At 51.6% G+C, this 13,830-nt stretch overlaps 1 protein-coding gene and 1 long non-coding RNA gene across 17 annotated transcripts in view; one reads left to right on the forward strand and one right to left on the reverse strand.

The window, feature by feature from the left end:
- The window catches only part of LOC140594550 (uncharacterized), a 35,418-nt gene extending 29,511 nt beyond the window's left edge, over positions 1-5,907 (reverse strand). The window contains exons 1-3 of one of the 3 annotated variants that reach the window (XR_011995422.1): positions 5,771-5,907; positions 5,333-5,409; positions 4,584-4,695 (exon numbers count right to left, since the gene is read on the reverse strand). This is a non-coding gene — a long non-coding RNA (uncharacterized lncRNA). The other 2 variants (XR_011995423.1, XR_011995424.1) reach the window with 2 other exon arrangements.
- Positions 5,177-13,830, forward strand: part of PTPN3 (protein tyrosine phosphatase non-receptor type 3) — a 108,685-nt gene continuing 100,031 nt past the window's right edge. For 2 of the 14 annotated variants that reach the window (XM_072727730.1, XM_072727735.1), the window contains exons 1-2: positions 5,809-5,938; positions 8,423-8,562. Coding sequence is in view for 1 of the 14 variants with exons in the window: in XM_072727727.1 (XP_072583828.1) it covers positions 5,863-5,938 (76 nt within the window). In the remaining 13 variants the exon portion in view is untranslated. The other 12 variants (XM_072727728.1, XM_072727734.1, XM_072727733.1 and 9 more) reach the window with 10 other exon arrangements.

Raw genomic sequence — 13,830 nt, forward strand, 5'->3', positions numbered from 1 at the left:
AGGCACCCCTTTATAGCTAATTATAAAATGCAGGTTCTTGGAGTCCACAAGCAGAATCAGAAGCTCTGAGCTGAGGCCAGAAGTCTGCTTTTACACAAGGACTCCATCTCTCAAGGTGACCATGATGTGTGGGTCTGGATCAAAGTTTAAAAAATGCTGCCTTCAGTATTTCCCAGGCTCTACTCCCTAGAATCTTCTATTAGGGTATTCCTTGAATCTTTCCTTTAAGGTTGCTGATTTTTCGAAGCCACGACCTCTGTATGACCATTCTATATTCCCTGGGTATTTTTCTCTCTCTCCTTCTGTTGTTGGACATTTGAACCTTAAAGGTGTGGTTGGGAGACTTGACAAACCCATTCTCTCCAGCTTTTGTAAGATGACACCACCCACAGCTTAACCACCAACAGCCACAGTTCAGGATACCAACTCTCATTCCCCACATTTGTCATCATTTCTCTTTGTCTCTAAAGCTACAACCTTCTGCTGCCATTACAAGAGCAGGTTCCCGAAATCCCTAGACTTACCTTTCCATTTCTTGTGTAGCAGCAAATCTATATGGTGGTCCATGGGCCTATTATTTTTAAAGATTTTTAAAATTTATTTATTCATAAGAGACACAGAGAGAGACATAGAGACAGAGGGAGAAGCAGGCTCCCCATGGGAAGCCCGATACAAGACTCGATTCCCAGGACCTTGGGATCATGATGCGACCCAAAGGCAGATGCTCAACTACTAAGCCACCCAGGCATCCCACCACTGAGCCACCCGGGCAGTCCCCGTGGACCTATAATGGTCCCTCCGGTCCTCTGGTACATCCACAGTGTGTGCACCAGGAAATTATTTTTCCAACTCAGGTGTGTGTATCCCTAAGCGTTCATTCAAGTGTTCTTGAAGGTTCAAGATCCCTCTGAGATAATTGGTTACATTATTTTTGCATTTACGTGATAATATTAAAAATGTATGCATACTCGGGATCATATGGCTGACTCTCTTATAACAGAGGCCTGCCACATCGAGCCCTGCATCGGGCTCTTTGCAGGGAGCCTGCTTCTCCCTCTGCCTCTGTCTCTGCCTCTCTCTCTCTCTGTCTCTCGTGAGTAAATAAAGAAAATCTTAAAATAAAATAAAATTGCAACTCCCCAACCACCTCACGTCGAGCACCCTTTCTATGAGCCTTACCCTCGGTCTCTTAACATACAACATAATTCGCCGGTTTATCATGCTTGTTGTTCATTGTCTGGCTTGCCCTGGTAGAGCATGAGAGCAGAAATTGTTGTTTCTTTTGTTCACTTATGTCTCCCAAGCACTTAGAGCAGTGCCTGACACACAGTAGGTGCTTCATAAACATGTGATGAATGGAGGCAGCCCTGATGGCCCCGTGGTTTAGCGTCGCCTTCGGCCCAGGGTGTGATCCTGGAGACCCAGGATCAAGTCCCACATTGGGCTCTGGGCATGGAGCCTGCCTCTCCCTCTGCCTGTGTCTCTGCCTCTCTCTCTCTCTCTCTCTGTCTCTCATGAATAAATTTTTTTTAAAAATGTGATGAATGAATCCACAACGCTGCTCTTGTACCCAAGCCAAGTTCGTTCATCAAAGGACAAAGGACAAGACTCCTTTGGTGGTGGTAATTTGCAATGGAAAGACACTTTTCAATGGATCCCACTTTAGGCGAACAATTTGTGTTTCTCAAAGGGACATCCACGAAGTCCCAGAGTCCCAAGAACACAGGCTGAGGGGATGAACTGGGTCCCGAGTCAGACGAACACTCCTCCACAGGCTTCTGACTAGGCCACTGACCGACCACTCCCTCCTCTCCCTCCCTCCTGGGCCTGGAGCAGACATTCTGTCAACTGCCAGTGCAGGGCAGGGCAGGGTGGCCTGCCCTCTCCGTGAAAGGAACCTCTCACGTGTCTGTACAATTCCAAAGTAGCTGTTTCCCCTCTCTCCGCCATTTTGTTTGGCTTGCCAGCTTTTAAAGCTTGTTTCGCTTTTCCTGATAATGAAAGAAACCTACCGTAAAATAAGATTTAGGGACATAGCAAAGAAGTAGATGCCCAAAGACCTGAGGTTCTCCTATTAAAGCTCACTTCCATACCTTGTTTCTCTGCTTGTAAATGCAACGCTCAGAGTCACCATTAGTATTTTGGTGCAGTTCTTTCCAGTCTTTTTTCTATGTGCATGTATTAAGTTGAAATATAGGAAGTTGCCAATGTTCAACCATTATTGACCTACAAAATGGCCGTTTTATGTGGTTTGACTTGGTAATTCAACGCGGAGGCCCTACTATTTATATAATTTTACATTGTATTCTTTTTGCTTGTCATTAACAGCACCACTTGCCCATGTATTTGCCGATGCTTAGGCCCTTCATGAGCTTGCATTAACAACACAAATAATTGATGAGCATTAGCATCTCAGCTGGGAGCCCTGCCCTGTAAATCATTGAAACTGTCTATGTGGTGCCCAGACTTCCTGAGTTTGATGTGAATGACAATCCTCAGTGATTCTTCCAGGAAATCCTTCCTATAAATGCCCCCAGCCAATTGCCTGTGTGCAGTGCTTGGCACCAGATTTTCTGTCCAAACGGCAGCTTCTGGGAATATGCTAGTAACTGTGTCCAGTTGCACATCTTGCATTCCTCTTGTATGAACCTGGTCCATTACGAGCGATGCCTACTGGCTTCGTGGCACACCTTCTTCTCCAATGAAATGACCCTTTGGCTTTCTGTGTTTCTTGTTGTTTAGTGATTTCTGGGCCAGGAACAGTCAACCAGCATTACTAAAAGAGAGAGCTGGGGTGTTTTGTTTTGTTTTTGTTTATCAGCAGTAGGAGGAGGGCTGCTCTTAGGGCTCTGGCTTTCTCTTGGCAAACATCGTCAGGACTATCAGCCCTGTATCTTTTCATCACAGTAAAGTTCTGAGGAGTCCGTGGGCCAGGTAGTTCCATTATGCTGTGATTTTGACTCCCAAATGATTACCCAGGGAAAAATAATCTATGTCTGGACTGGCCTCATGATCTGGGACTTGGGATGGCCTTAGTCCCGACAAGGCCTCTATTTGCTCTCAATTTGGCTGGGTTCAACCACACAGACCAAGAAAGTTATGTGTCCATCCAAAAGCTTCATTTCCATAAAGTTTGGGAGCTTATGATATAACATCAACTGTCATTGCTGATAATAATGTCATGTTACTCTAGGTGCAACAGCTGAAAAGGATGGACTTTAACATTTTGGCTCCAACAATAAAATAGTAACAGGAAGCCAGAACATTTAAAGGCAATCTGCAGCCTGCAAGCACATCAAAGGTAGAAAAAATAAGGCAAAAAAGACACAAAATGAAAGAATATGTGGTTTCTCTTCTGATCAATACATTGTAAGCTACTACACAGGCAGGCAGTGTTGTAAACCCTAACACCCTGGTTTTGAGGTCAGACCAACTGTGTTCAGTCCTAACCTTGTCTCTTACTAGTTGTGAATGGCTCCTAGATTGTTTCCTCTTCTATAAAACTGAACTAGAAACACCCATCCTGGAGAGTGACTATGAGGATTAAAGACACATTATATGTAAAATGTCAAGCGTACTTGAGCCTGATAATAGTAACTATTGTTTTATTATGATTAGACTTTCCCAAAACTTCACAAATTTGTAATTTGGTCTTTTGCTGTTTATTACTGCAAACACAACACCGTGACAATAATAAACTTGTTTTTCGTGTTTTTTTAGCAATAAACTCAAAGAAACCAACCACACTCCTTCCTCCCACTCCCCCACCCCCCCATTAAATTATTGACATTTTCCCGTATTTCCTTCCAGTCTGGGTGAATGTGCAGACATAATCTTTATGCAGTGTATTTGTGTTTTCAGCTTTTCCCTCCCTCTGAACATTGTACTTTAAGTTTCCCCCTGCTGCAGTATGGTCTACTAGCTTAGTCTAAACTAGTTATTATTTCAACGAATATACCATAACCTAACCATTCTGCTAATTTCGGACGTTCATTAGTTTCCAGTTCGCGGAATATTCTTTCCTTTTGTACCTGCTTCTGTTTATGGTGATCGAAACACGCAATTTTAGAAAGATCTAGGTCTCTTTCCTTTATGTGTGCAGATATGTTTTCGCTTGAATATAAGAACACTGTTTAAGCTCATGACTGTTGAATGTGGGGAAAGAAAAGGTAGTTACTGCCTCAGCGGTCATGGAAGGCAAACTGAGACAACTCCAAGAATCCACATGTCGGTGAACGTACCTTTTCCTTGCAAGCACTTGGCAAGCTAGTAGCAGATGACACACTGAGGTAGGCGCTCAGGACATGGATCTTTTTAATTAATTAATTAATTTATTTATTTATTTATTCTTAAAACATATTTTATTTATTTATTCATAGAGACACACAGAGAGGGGCAGAGACAGAGGCAGAGGGAGAAGCAGGCTCCCTGCAGGGAGCCTGATGTGGGACTTGCACCCCAGTCCGCAGGCGGCGCTAAACCGCTGAGCCACCAGGGCTGCCCCATGGATCTTTTTGTAAAATTTTTAGTTTTTAAGATTTTATTTATTTATTCATGAGAGACACAAGCAGAGGGAGAAGCAGGCTCCACGCAGGGAGCCCGACGTGGGACTCGATCCCAGCACTTCAGGATCAGGCCCTGGGCCTAAGGCAGGCTCCCAACCGCTGAGCCACTCAGGTGTTCCAGGACATGGATCTTTAAAGTTGGATTAAACACGTTCACTTTTATTATTTTTTTAATCCCGTTCAGCCCTCACATTCCGCCCAGATCCAAGTGATAGGTATTCGAGTTACTGGAAGCACAGAGAGGGTAAGGGGCTTGGCCCAGATCACACAGCGCAGAGGGCAGAGAATAATGCCCTTTGGAGACTCTGAATTCCCAGATTTCCTATTGCGCTTTGGGGGGGGGCGCCCCCAGGCCCTCCGGGAGGTGTCGACAACCAAGGAGGTGCGGGCTGGGCTCTGCGGGGGCGCCCCCGGGAGACCCCTCCTCTCCTCCCCGGGCTCCGAGCATGCCCAGTGAACCCCCGTCCGGCTCCACGGGCGGGGCGGGCGCGGCGGCTCCAGGGTTTGCGAGCCACCGGAGGGCGGGGCAGGGCCGGGGCAGGGCCGGGGCGGGTCCTGTTCCTGGGACTCCGCACCCGGCTCGGAATTCCCCCCGACGCGCCCGCTGCGGTGGCGCTCCCGGGACCAGGACCCAAGGAGGTGCCAGGGGCTGCCGGCGGCCACCGAGTGGCCCCGGGGCAGACCGGCCCCCAGGACCGCGCGGCCCCAGACCCCAGGCCACCCCCCCATTCACACATTCACTCCACAAACAATGTTTGAGCGCTTACTGTGTGCCACGTGCCGCCGGACGGGAGCTGGGACACCGCAGGTAAGCCCGGCAGGGCCGCGCAGCTGCAGCGGGTCCCTAGGTGAAGACACAGAAGTCAGCGCAGGAGAGGGACAGTCACCTCGCCGACCTCATCCCCTACTCGGTCCTCCTCGCCAAAGCCCTAAGGTGTCGCCCCTTAGTGTCCGCGCCAGGTGTCCCCTGTGCGGGGCTGCAGCGTCACCTTCTCAAGGTCACTCCCACAGGCTGATGAGACCGCCTCTTTGAGAACCGTGTCCCCTAGACCATCACCTCCTTACCCTGTTCTTTTTTTTCCCCTTTTGGGGACTCCCACCACCCTGTAATATCCCCGCACAGCTTGCGGGTTTACCCGTTGACTGGTGCCTGCCTCTCTTTCCCCCAAACTCCACCTGGGGACAGGATCTTTGCCTCTGTTTACCCGGCGTGAGGAAGCGGGAGTAAGGTGATCAGTAATTCTTCGCTGGATGGCTCCATGGATGATGATCAACGTGAAGGAAATGAAATGAGGGCATGGAGAGTGTCCAGGAACAGGGTGTTGGTTTAGCAAAGGTGCTCGGGCCAGGCCTCGCGGATCAGGAGGACACAGGTACGAGGAGAAGGTGCCAGCCGCGTACAAGCGTACAAGGCCGGGCAAAGAAGCCCCACACGGCGCGGGGGGACAGGCATGTGCAAATGTCCTGAGAGTCTGGGGGACCGAAAGGCGCCCGTGGGGCTGCAGGAAGGCCGGGGTCAGAGGAGCTGTCAGAGGGCAGCAGCGCCCAGACTGGGGCGGGGGGAGGGGAGGGTGGCAGGCACCGAGAAGTTCTGGGAGGAAGGTTTAAGCCCGTGAGCTTGCGGGAGGGGCGGGAGGAGCGGGAGGAGCCCCGGACTGCGAGTCGCGGGCCGCCGGCGGGGCCACGCTCGCCCTCCCGAGATGTGCTGAGCGCCGCCTGCGCGACCCTCGGGGGGCCCGGGCACAGCAGGTCCCCGGGAGGCGGTGAGCGAGCGGACGCCGCGGGCCTGCGCCAGGGCCCGGGGGCGCGGGGCGGCGCGTCGGGGCGCGCCAGGCCGGGGCGGAGCAGGGGCGCCCCCCGCAGGGCGGCCCGGGCGCCCGCCCCCCGCCCCCCGCCCCGCGCGCGGGCCCGTCGCGGCCAGCCCGGCCGGCGGGAGCCGCCCGCGGGCGGCACTGGGCATGCTCAGACGGCGGCCAGGTCGCGGCGCGAGCGAGCTTCCGCGCCGCCCGCTCGCGCGACCTACCTGGGCGCCCCGCGCCCCCGGATGCTGCAGGTACGGGCGGGCGCGACCCCGGCGGCCCCGGGCAGGGCGCGCGGCTCCCCGGGCTGGGGCGCGCTCCGAGCCGCCCCGCCCCCACCCGGCCCCGCGAGCGCGGCAGGCGGGCGGGCGGGCGGGCAGGGGGCGCCGCGCGCCGGGGTCCCGGGCGCCACGTCGGGGCGGGGGGGCCGGGCCGCGCTCACCTGGCGGGGCGGCGGCGGCGGCGGCGGGAGGGAGCCCGCGGGGCGGGGTGGGGCTCGGTCCCGGGCGGGACGCGGCGGCGGCGGCGGCGGCGGGGCGTGGGCGTGCGCTCCGAGCCGGGCAGGGGCGACCCGGAGGGCCCCGGCCGCGGCCGCCCAGCCCCAGCCCCAGCCCCAGCCCCAGCCCCAGCCCCCGGCGCCGGGGGGCGCGCGGCCCCGCGGGGAGCCAGCCGGGCGCGGCGGCCAGACCTTCCCGGCTCCCGGGGCGAATCCGCCTCTCGGCTTTCAAAGATGGCATTTCCTGGGCCTGGCACGAACTCCAGCGCCGGTAAATCCTCCCCGCTCCGCGGGCGATGGGGGATGATTTATCAGGTAGCTGCGGTGAGACAGCTGCAGGGGGGAGGGCAGGTGCGATGGGCCACCCCCCGCCCTCCCCTCCCCCCACCGCCCACCCCAAGAAATTCCCATTTCCAGCGACCTGAACTTACGGAGAAGTTGCGGTTGCCTTAAAAATTCATGGGAAGTTGAGACAACTTGACACCTGGGTTTTCCGAGCTGGTGGAAAGAGCTTGTGACTTGGAAACTGGAGACCTCCGTTCAAGTTGGGCTCCCCCGGGCCAGCTGGTGACCTTGGGCGACTTGTTTAACCTCTCTGATCTCCCATTTCCTCCCCTGCTAACAGCCGGTAATAATGCCCACCTCACTCGGTGGTTGGGTGGATTAAGTGGGATAAATTATGTGGAGGTGTTTGGCACCGTGCCCAGCACAAAGCAAGGGAGCAGTTGGCGTGATGTGAATTTAATTCGTTTAGAGACCCTCGTGGCTCCCATTTGACCAGGAAATTAGAATTACGAAAGCATCTTCAGGGCCTGGTGGCAGAGTGACAGACCCTGTCTGGTGCCCTGGAGAACTGCAGAAGTCAAGGGCTTCGGAAAAACAATTTAGCCGAATTGTAGTCGGAGAGCATCTTAGTTAAAAGCAGTTTTATACATTCAGAAACTCCAGAAGTTGGCAGTTCAGCTTTACTTACAAAAGAGCTGTTTTGCAAGATGATCCATCTTGCGAATGTTTAAAGAGATGATGCGGGGAAGAACAGCCTGGTTAGGAGGATTTCTGTTCTAAAAAGCTCTCCTACCCAACTTTCCCTATTATTTAGATCGGGGTTTCTTAACCTCAGCGCTGTTAACATTTGGGGTTGGATAATTTTTTTTTTCTTTTTTGTGGGGCCTGTCCAATGCATTGCAACACGTTTAGCAGCATCCCTGGTCTTAGCCGGTAGATTCCAGTAGCAATGGTGCCAACCAAAAATGTCTCCAGCCGTGGCCAAGTGTCTCCTGGAGGAGGGCAAAATATCTCCTCTCCCCCTTTAGAACCACCCTGCTGTCGTTGGCCTACCTGAGTTGTTCGAGAATTTTATCTTATGTTTGTTTAACTCGCCTTTTATAGCTTCATAGAACTGTACAGGGCGCATCCACATGCATCACCTCAATTTGTACAACTGCCCCATGAGGCCAGGTGTTATTCCCATTTTACAGATGAGGCAACTGAGGTCTTAAACAGCCATCACAGGGTATTGGCCTAGGTGGGATATAACTCAGGTCTTCTGCTTCTATGGGCAGGTCTTTTTCTTCTGCATCAAGCGGCTCTTTATTGTATGGAGACTTGCAAATAGATGACTTTCCTGGCGATTAAATCAACATGTAAAGGAGACTGGAAGCTGGAAACCTTCCTGAGATTGACTAGTTGAAAATTAACAACGGTAAGCTATTATCTGACAGAGAGTAGGCTGTTCTAGTTAAATATTCTAGTTTATAGTGAGCTCCCATAAATCCCACATACACTTAATGGAATACCAATTTGCAGAGAATTAGAGTAGAATAAAACATGCCTAATACTCTGTATCGATCCTGAATTGTCTCTGGTGATTTGCCATCTCCTAAAACAGACTCTTATATGTAAATTAGGCATTAGCTGAGGAATGTAAAAGGTCAAGTTACTGAAGGCATTTTTCTGAGTGGCATTCCGTTCAAGCAAGCATTTATTGAGCTGCTTCTGTATATTAGATGCCGTGCTGGGCGGGGATGCTGAGTAGGCCAGCGGACCCCAGCAAACTCAGGGTACCTGGAAGAAATTCCCTGCAAGGAGAGGGCAGGTCCTCGGGGACAGCTGGGAGCAGGAAAAAGAACCCAACTTAACACAGTCAAATTCAGGAAAACTCACGGCTTCACCATTCCTGCTTTGAAAGTCTTCTCTCACATTTTTTCATAGAGAAGAATTCTGGTAGCTTTTAACCTCAGTCAAGTGGCAGGAACTTGGTCAGAGACAAATCTTATCCCTGAAAGAAGTTGGGCTTCCCATCTGGTAACTGGCCTCCGGGGATTGGGACTAACTTCCTTGATTGTTGACCGTACATTGTTCAGTTTTAGTGCTGTTCTCTCCCACTATTGCAGTTGAGAAAACTGAGTTTAGCAAAGGCAGCCTGGGGCCAGGAGCAAGAGGGACCAACTGTGACCTTCTGAACCTTGGGTCCAGGCACAGAAGGAATTGTGTTCTCCAGGATGCACGGAACTCACCAGCTTTGGGGATTTGAGGGAGCGGGAAGGCCTGGCCCCCTACCTCCCCGCTGAGCCCTCAGGGTTCCTGGTAGGATGGAAGGGAACCTGCGCCTGTGACTGTAATCCCAGTATTCAGCTTCCTTACGCCAGACAGCAGTGGTTCCTGGAAAGCGGGGCCAGTCCCTCTTCATCTGTTCCCAGGTCCGTTGCAGGGGCTGGAATGCCTAAGGCAGTCGGCACTTGCCCTGGCCTTGACTTGGGCTGGTGGAGGCAGGGCAGCCTGCTGATGTTTCCCAAGCTTGGGCTCTTCTTACCGGCTCTCTTAGAGGCAGGCCAGGATCTGGTCAGTGTCCACGCCGCTCGGGTCTCACAGGTGTCTCCTTTCATCCACCTGAAGAGGGATGAAAGGGAATGCTTTGGTAGGCCCCTGGCTAAAATCTGATCTAGTCATGGGCTCCAAGACCCAGAGATCTTGCATCTACGTAGCTTCTGGTTGTGTGTCCACCTGAAGCTACTTTCTGCCTCCGGGGTAAAGGCCAGCGGAGAGCACAGATTTCACAGCAAATTCAGACACCTGTTGAGCTGTGCGTCAGGCCCTAGGGTTACCGAGAGGAAAGTCAGACCCTTATCTTGGAAGGACGAGTGGTAGAATTGGGAAGACAATGACGCGCCTACGCACACGTGCTCTGTCTAGTTGTGTGTCTCACAATTACTTTAAAAGGAGATAAAGCCAGATGCCGGAGAGACCAGTGGAGGCAACCATTCATTCTGATGGAAATCAAGGAACACCATAAGGAGTAGTAGGCATTTTAATTCAGCCTTGAAGGTAGAAAAAGATAGTATGGGGGTTTGGGGGGGTGGTGAGCAGAACATCAGGTGCTAAGGCCCCGAGGCACAGAGACCTTGTGTATTTCAGAAGTGATGACTCTTCCCCAGGTCCAGCATCCTGACCTTGGCAAATGCAGGCCCTACCTCCCATAGTCAGGGTGCCCACCCCCACCCCGTGTCTGGAAGGGGCCCCAGCCTCACTCAACCCAGGGGTAAGGGCCCATTCTCCTTATTCTCCCAGAAGTGATGCCTGTGGGTTGAGGCATGAGCACCTTCCGCCCAGGATGCCTTTGGTTTTCGTTATGAAACACTGTTATGGCACTTACTGGCTGCCAGGCACTGTTCTGAATGTTTTCTAAATATTAACTCATTCATTTAAACCTTGGAACAACTCTCCGGCCGTGCTTCCTACCTGGGTACCGGCAGCTTGCTGGGTGGGTGGGGGCAGAGCTCATCTGACCAGTCTATGTCCCTCTGGGGGGGTGGGGTGCTCTGATCATGGTATGGCTTCTCCTGGCTGCGGTTTATACCAGCGTGCCGGGAAACAGCCCAGCCGAGTCTGAGCTGGGATGGAGTACTGGCTGCCACGACTCCGTTTCCATCGGGAGGCCAGCAGGACTCCACCGGCTATATTTTCTGAACAGAAGACTAGGATCTGTAGTCTGAAAAAGAATGTTTGTGCTGCTTCTTCATGTAAGAGGAGGCCTGGGAGGTGTTGTTTGGATACTGAGAGAGTGGAATTTTTGAGACCTTTTGATGCTTTCTGTGGAAAGTTAGGACAGAGGATTTGAAGTTGGGATAGTCCTGGAAAATTCAGGTCCCATGATTTACTGTCAGGATACACAAGCTTTTAGTAAATATTTAAGCGATGTGTAGTTTGGAGTGGATTTTCTGTACTGAGCCCCTTGGTGCCTCAAAAGGGAATAAATAGTACTGTCTAGTCCCAGAATCTTATTCATTCCCACCAGCCCCACCTTGCCGGTAGAGTGAAAAAAATGAGGCTCAGAGAGATGGAGTGACCACCCAAAGGGCTCGTTACTCATAAGCAGGAGAGCCAAGATGTGAACCCAAGTCTTTTTCCTGAACAAATCATTTAACTGTAAAATGAGGATAATAATGGAACCTATTTCCTTTAAGTGGTCCATTTTAAAGGAGTTACTGAATGAAAACCCACTATGACAGAACTTGGCACAGGAAAGGGTCCCCTCCCTTTGTGGTTGGGCCTCTGACCCTCCAGACAAATGGTTTGTTCAGTGTTCAGTGCCAAGAGTCACTGTGGGTGAGTAATGGTCCAGTCCTAGGCCAGGGCTTCAGGTCCTGGGTCTCAGGGCTAAAGGGACATTCCAAGGAGTAGGATCCAGGACCAGAAGGGGGGCCGTGGGCAGCTGGATGCTGTGTGATGGAAGGCGCTGGGCTGACTTTGGGAGTGGAGCATGAAGACCTGACCTCCCCTGCCCCCCTTGCTTCCCTAAGGTGGAGTCAGCCTCAATTTAGACCCAGGGTACTTGTGAGCAAAGCAGCAACCACCTCCATCAGCCATCCCTTGACCCTAACCACTAGCAGGTCTGGAAAGGGGGTGTGACAGTCTGAGCCTGCTTCACCCCCGCCAGCCCTGTCCCCTGGTCTGGTTATCAATGAGTTCATACATGGTTGCCGTAGAAAATTAAAGTGTCAGGGAGCAGAAAAAATTATTAGCGATGTTCATCCTGGAGGCGACAGTCGCCACCACGGCTACGGTGGACTCCACGTGCCTCCCACCTGCCAGCCCGTTCTCTGCAGTCACGGGGGTCTTTCAGAAACACCTCCTATTGCTCTGAGAGGAGAAGACTGGTGTGGGCATCTCCCGCAGGCAGGCCCCCGTGTGGCATGCGTGGTTTGGTCTCTGCCCTGCCTTACCTGCCACGGGGCTGTGAGAACCTGGAACCTTGCCTCCCCCCCCACCCCCCAACTCCTGCTTTGGGTGTTAGTCCGTGACTGCACATGACTGGGGTAAAACTGCCTGCTGTAAACGCTCATGCCTCCGGATCGCTCTCCTTTTACAGTGTTCTCGCAGTTGCAATTTTGCAGTTAATTAGTGTAATTATTTGTATTAGTACCTGTCTCCCCAGCGACACGGGGAGCTCTCTGAAGTCAGGGTCGATCTGGCTTTGTTTTCAAAAAAGGAAAAAAAGAAAAAAAGAAAACAACCTTTCTCTGGGACTTATTTTTTTTTCTTTTAACTTTTTATTTTTGACCTAATTCAGACGTACAGCAAGGTTCTCAGAATAGAACAAAGAACTCTCATACCCTTCACCCAGATTGCCCAAATGTTACCGTTTTATCACATTTATTTTATTCTGCTCTTTATGTATATATATATTTTTCTCTTGAGTCATTTGAAGGTTATTTATAGATTTTTCCTTTCCCTCAAAATACTTCAGTGTATTTCCTAAAAGCAATGACAGTCTTCTATATAACTCCAGCACAATTTTCAGAACCAAGAAATCATTATTGAAACAATACTATTATCTAGTCTGTAGATCTCACTTGGGTTTCTGATAGCTGTCTCCATAGTGTCCTTTGTAGCAAAGAACCTCCTCCCCCCATCCTGCATTTCATAAGGTCATCCTGTCTCTTTAATCTCCTTTAAACTGGAACTGTTACTCAGCCTTTCTTTGCCCTTTATGACCTTGACATTTTTGGAAAGCACAGGCCACTTATTGTATAGAATGCCCTTCAATTTGAGTCTGTTTTAACTCACCACTCTGTCCCCAGTACCACTGGAACATCAGATGCACTCCGTAAATATTTATTGAATGGAAGGAGGTGGAAGGGAAAAGCAGAGGTTTTCAAGTCCCCCCCCCCCCCCCCCCGCCACTACTTTCCTTGCCGAAGGATGTTGTTGTTGCAGTCATACTGTCTATAGGTTTGCATCCTGCTATTTTTATGACACAGCTTTTCCCCAAAAAAGAGAGGCTTCATCAGGAGCGAGTGAGCCTACCGTCCCTGGAAGTATACAAGCAGACTCCGGGTGACCGCCTGGCGGGGGTGCTGGAGAGAAGAATGGGGCGTTTGAGGAGGGGTGAGACTCAGCCTGGAGGTCCCTCGAGTGCTCAGCACCTTTCTCTATCTGGGACGCCTCCTTTGCAGGCTCAGGGGCCCCAAGAATCAAGCGACGAGAATTCATCACCTAAACCAGAACAGTTTGAGATAAAAGTGGGGCTATTAATAATTGCATCTCGTGAACTGGCTTCAGCTGGGGCTGCCCTAGGCAAATCTGGAGTTGTGATCACCCTACCCAAATGTGACTTTGAGGTTGGAGATCAGCCTGGAAAGCCCTCTAGCACTGGGAATCCTCTGCCTGGATAAAAACAGAACTAACCTCCTTGGCACCGCCTGTCCAGCCCCTGTTCGAGGCTCTAGCCCTCGTGGTGGTCACACTTCCCTTGCCCTCCCCAGTTTTGCTCTTGCTACACCAGCCTTGTTGTGGCCCTCCCCTCGCTTGGACCTTCCTGCCTGGGGACTAGGGAGGTCGTTTACATACTTTGGGCTGGACGGAGGAGGAGGGACTGGCTCTGTGATGGACCAACAAGCCAGCTGTGTTTCCCACTGATAAATTCTAATGGAATTTAAGAGCCAGGGTGTATAAGCGAGGTGGGGCGGGA

The sequence above is a fragment of the Vulpes vulpes genome, chromosome 12 (assembly GCF_048418805.1).
Source record: "Vulpes vulpes isolate BD-2025 chromosome 12, VulVul3, whole genome shotgun sequence".
Taxonomy (NCBI): domain Eukaryota; kingdom Metazoa; phylum Chordata; class Mammalia; order Carnivora; family Canidae; genus Vulpes; species Vulpes vulpes.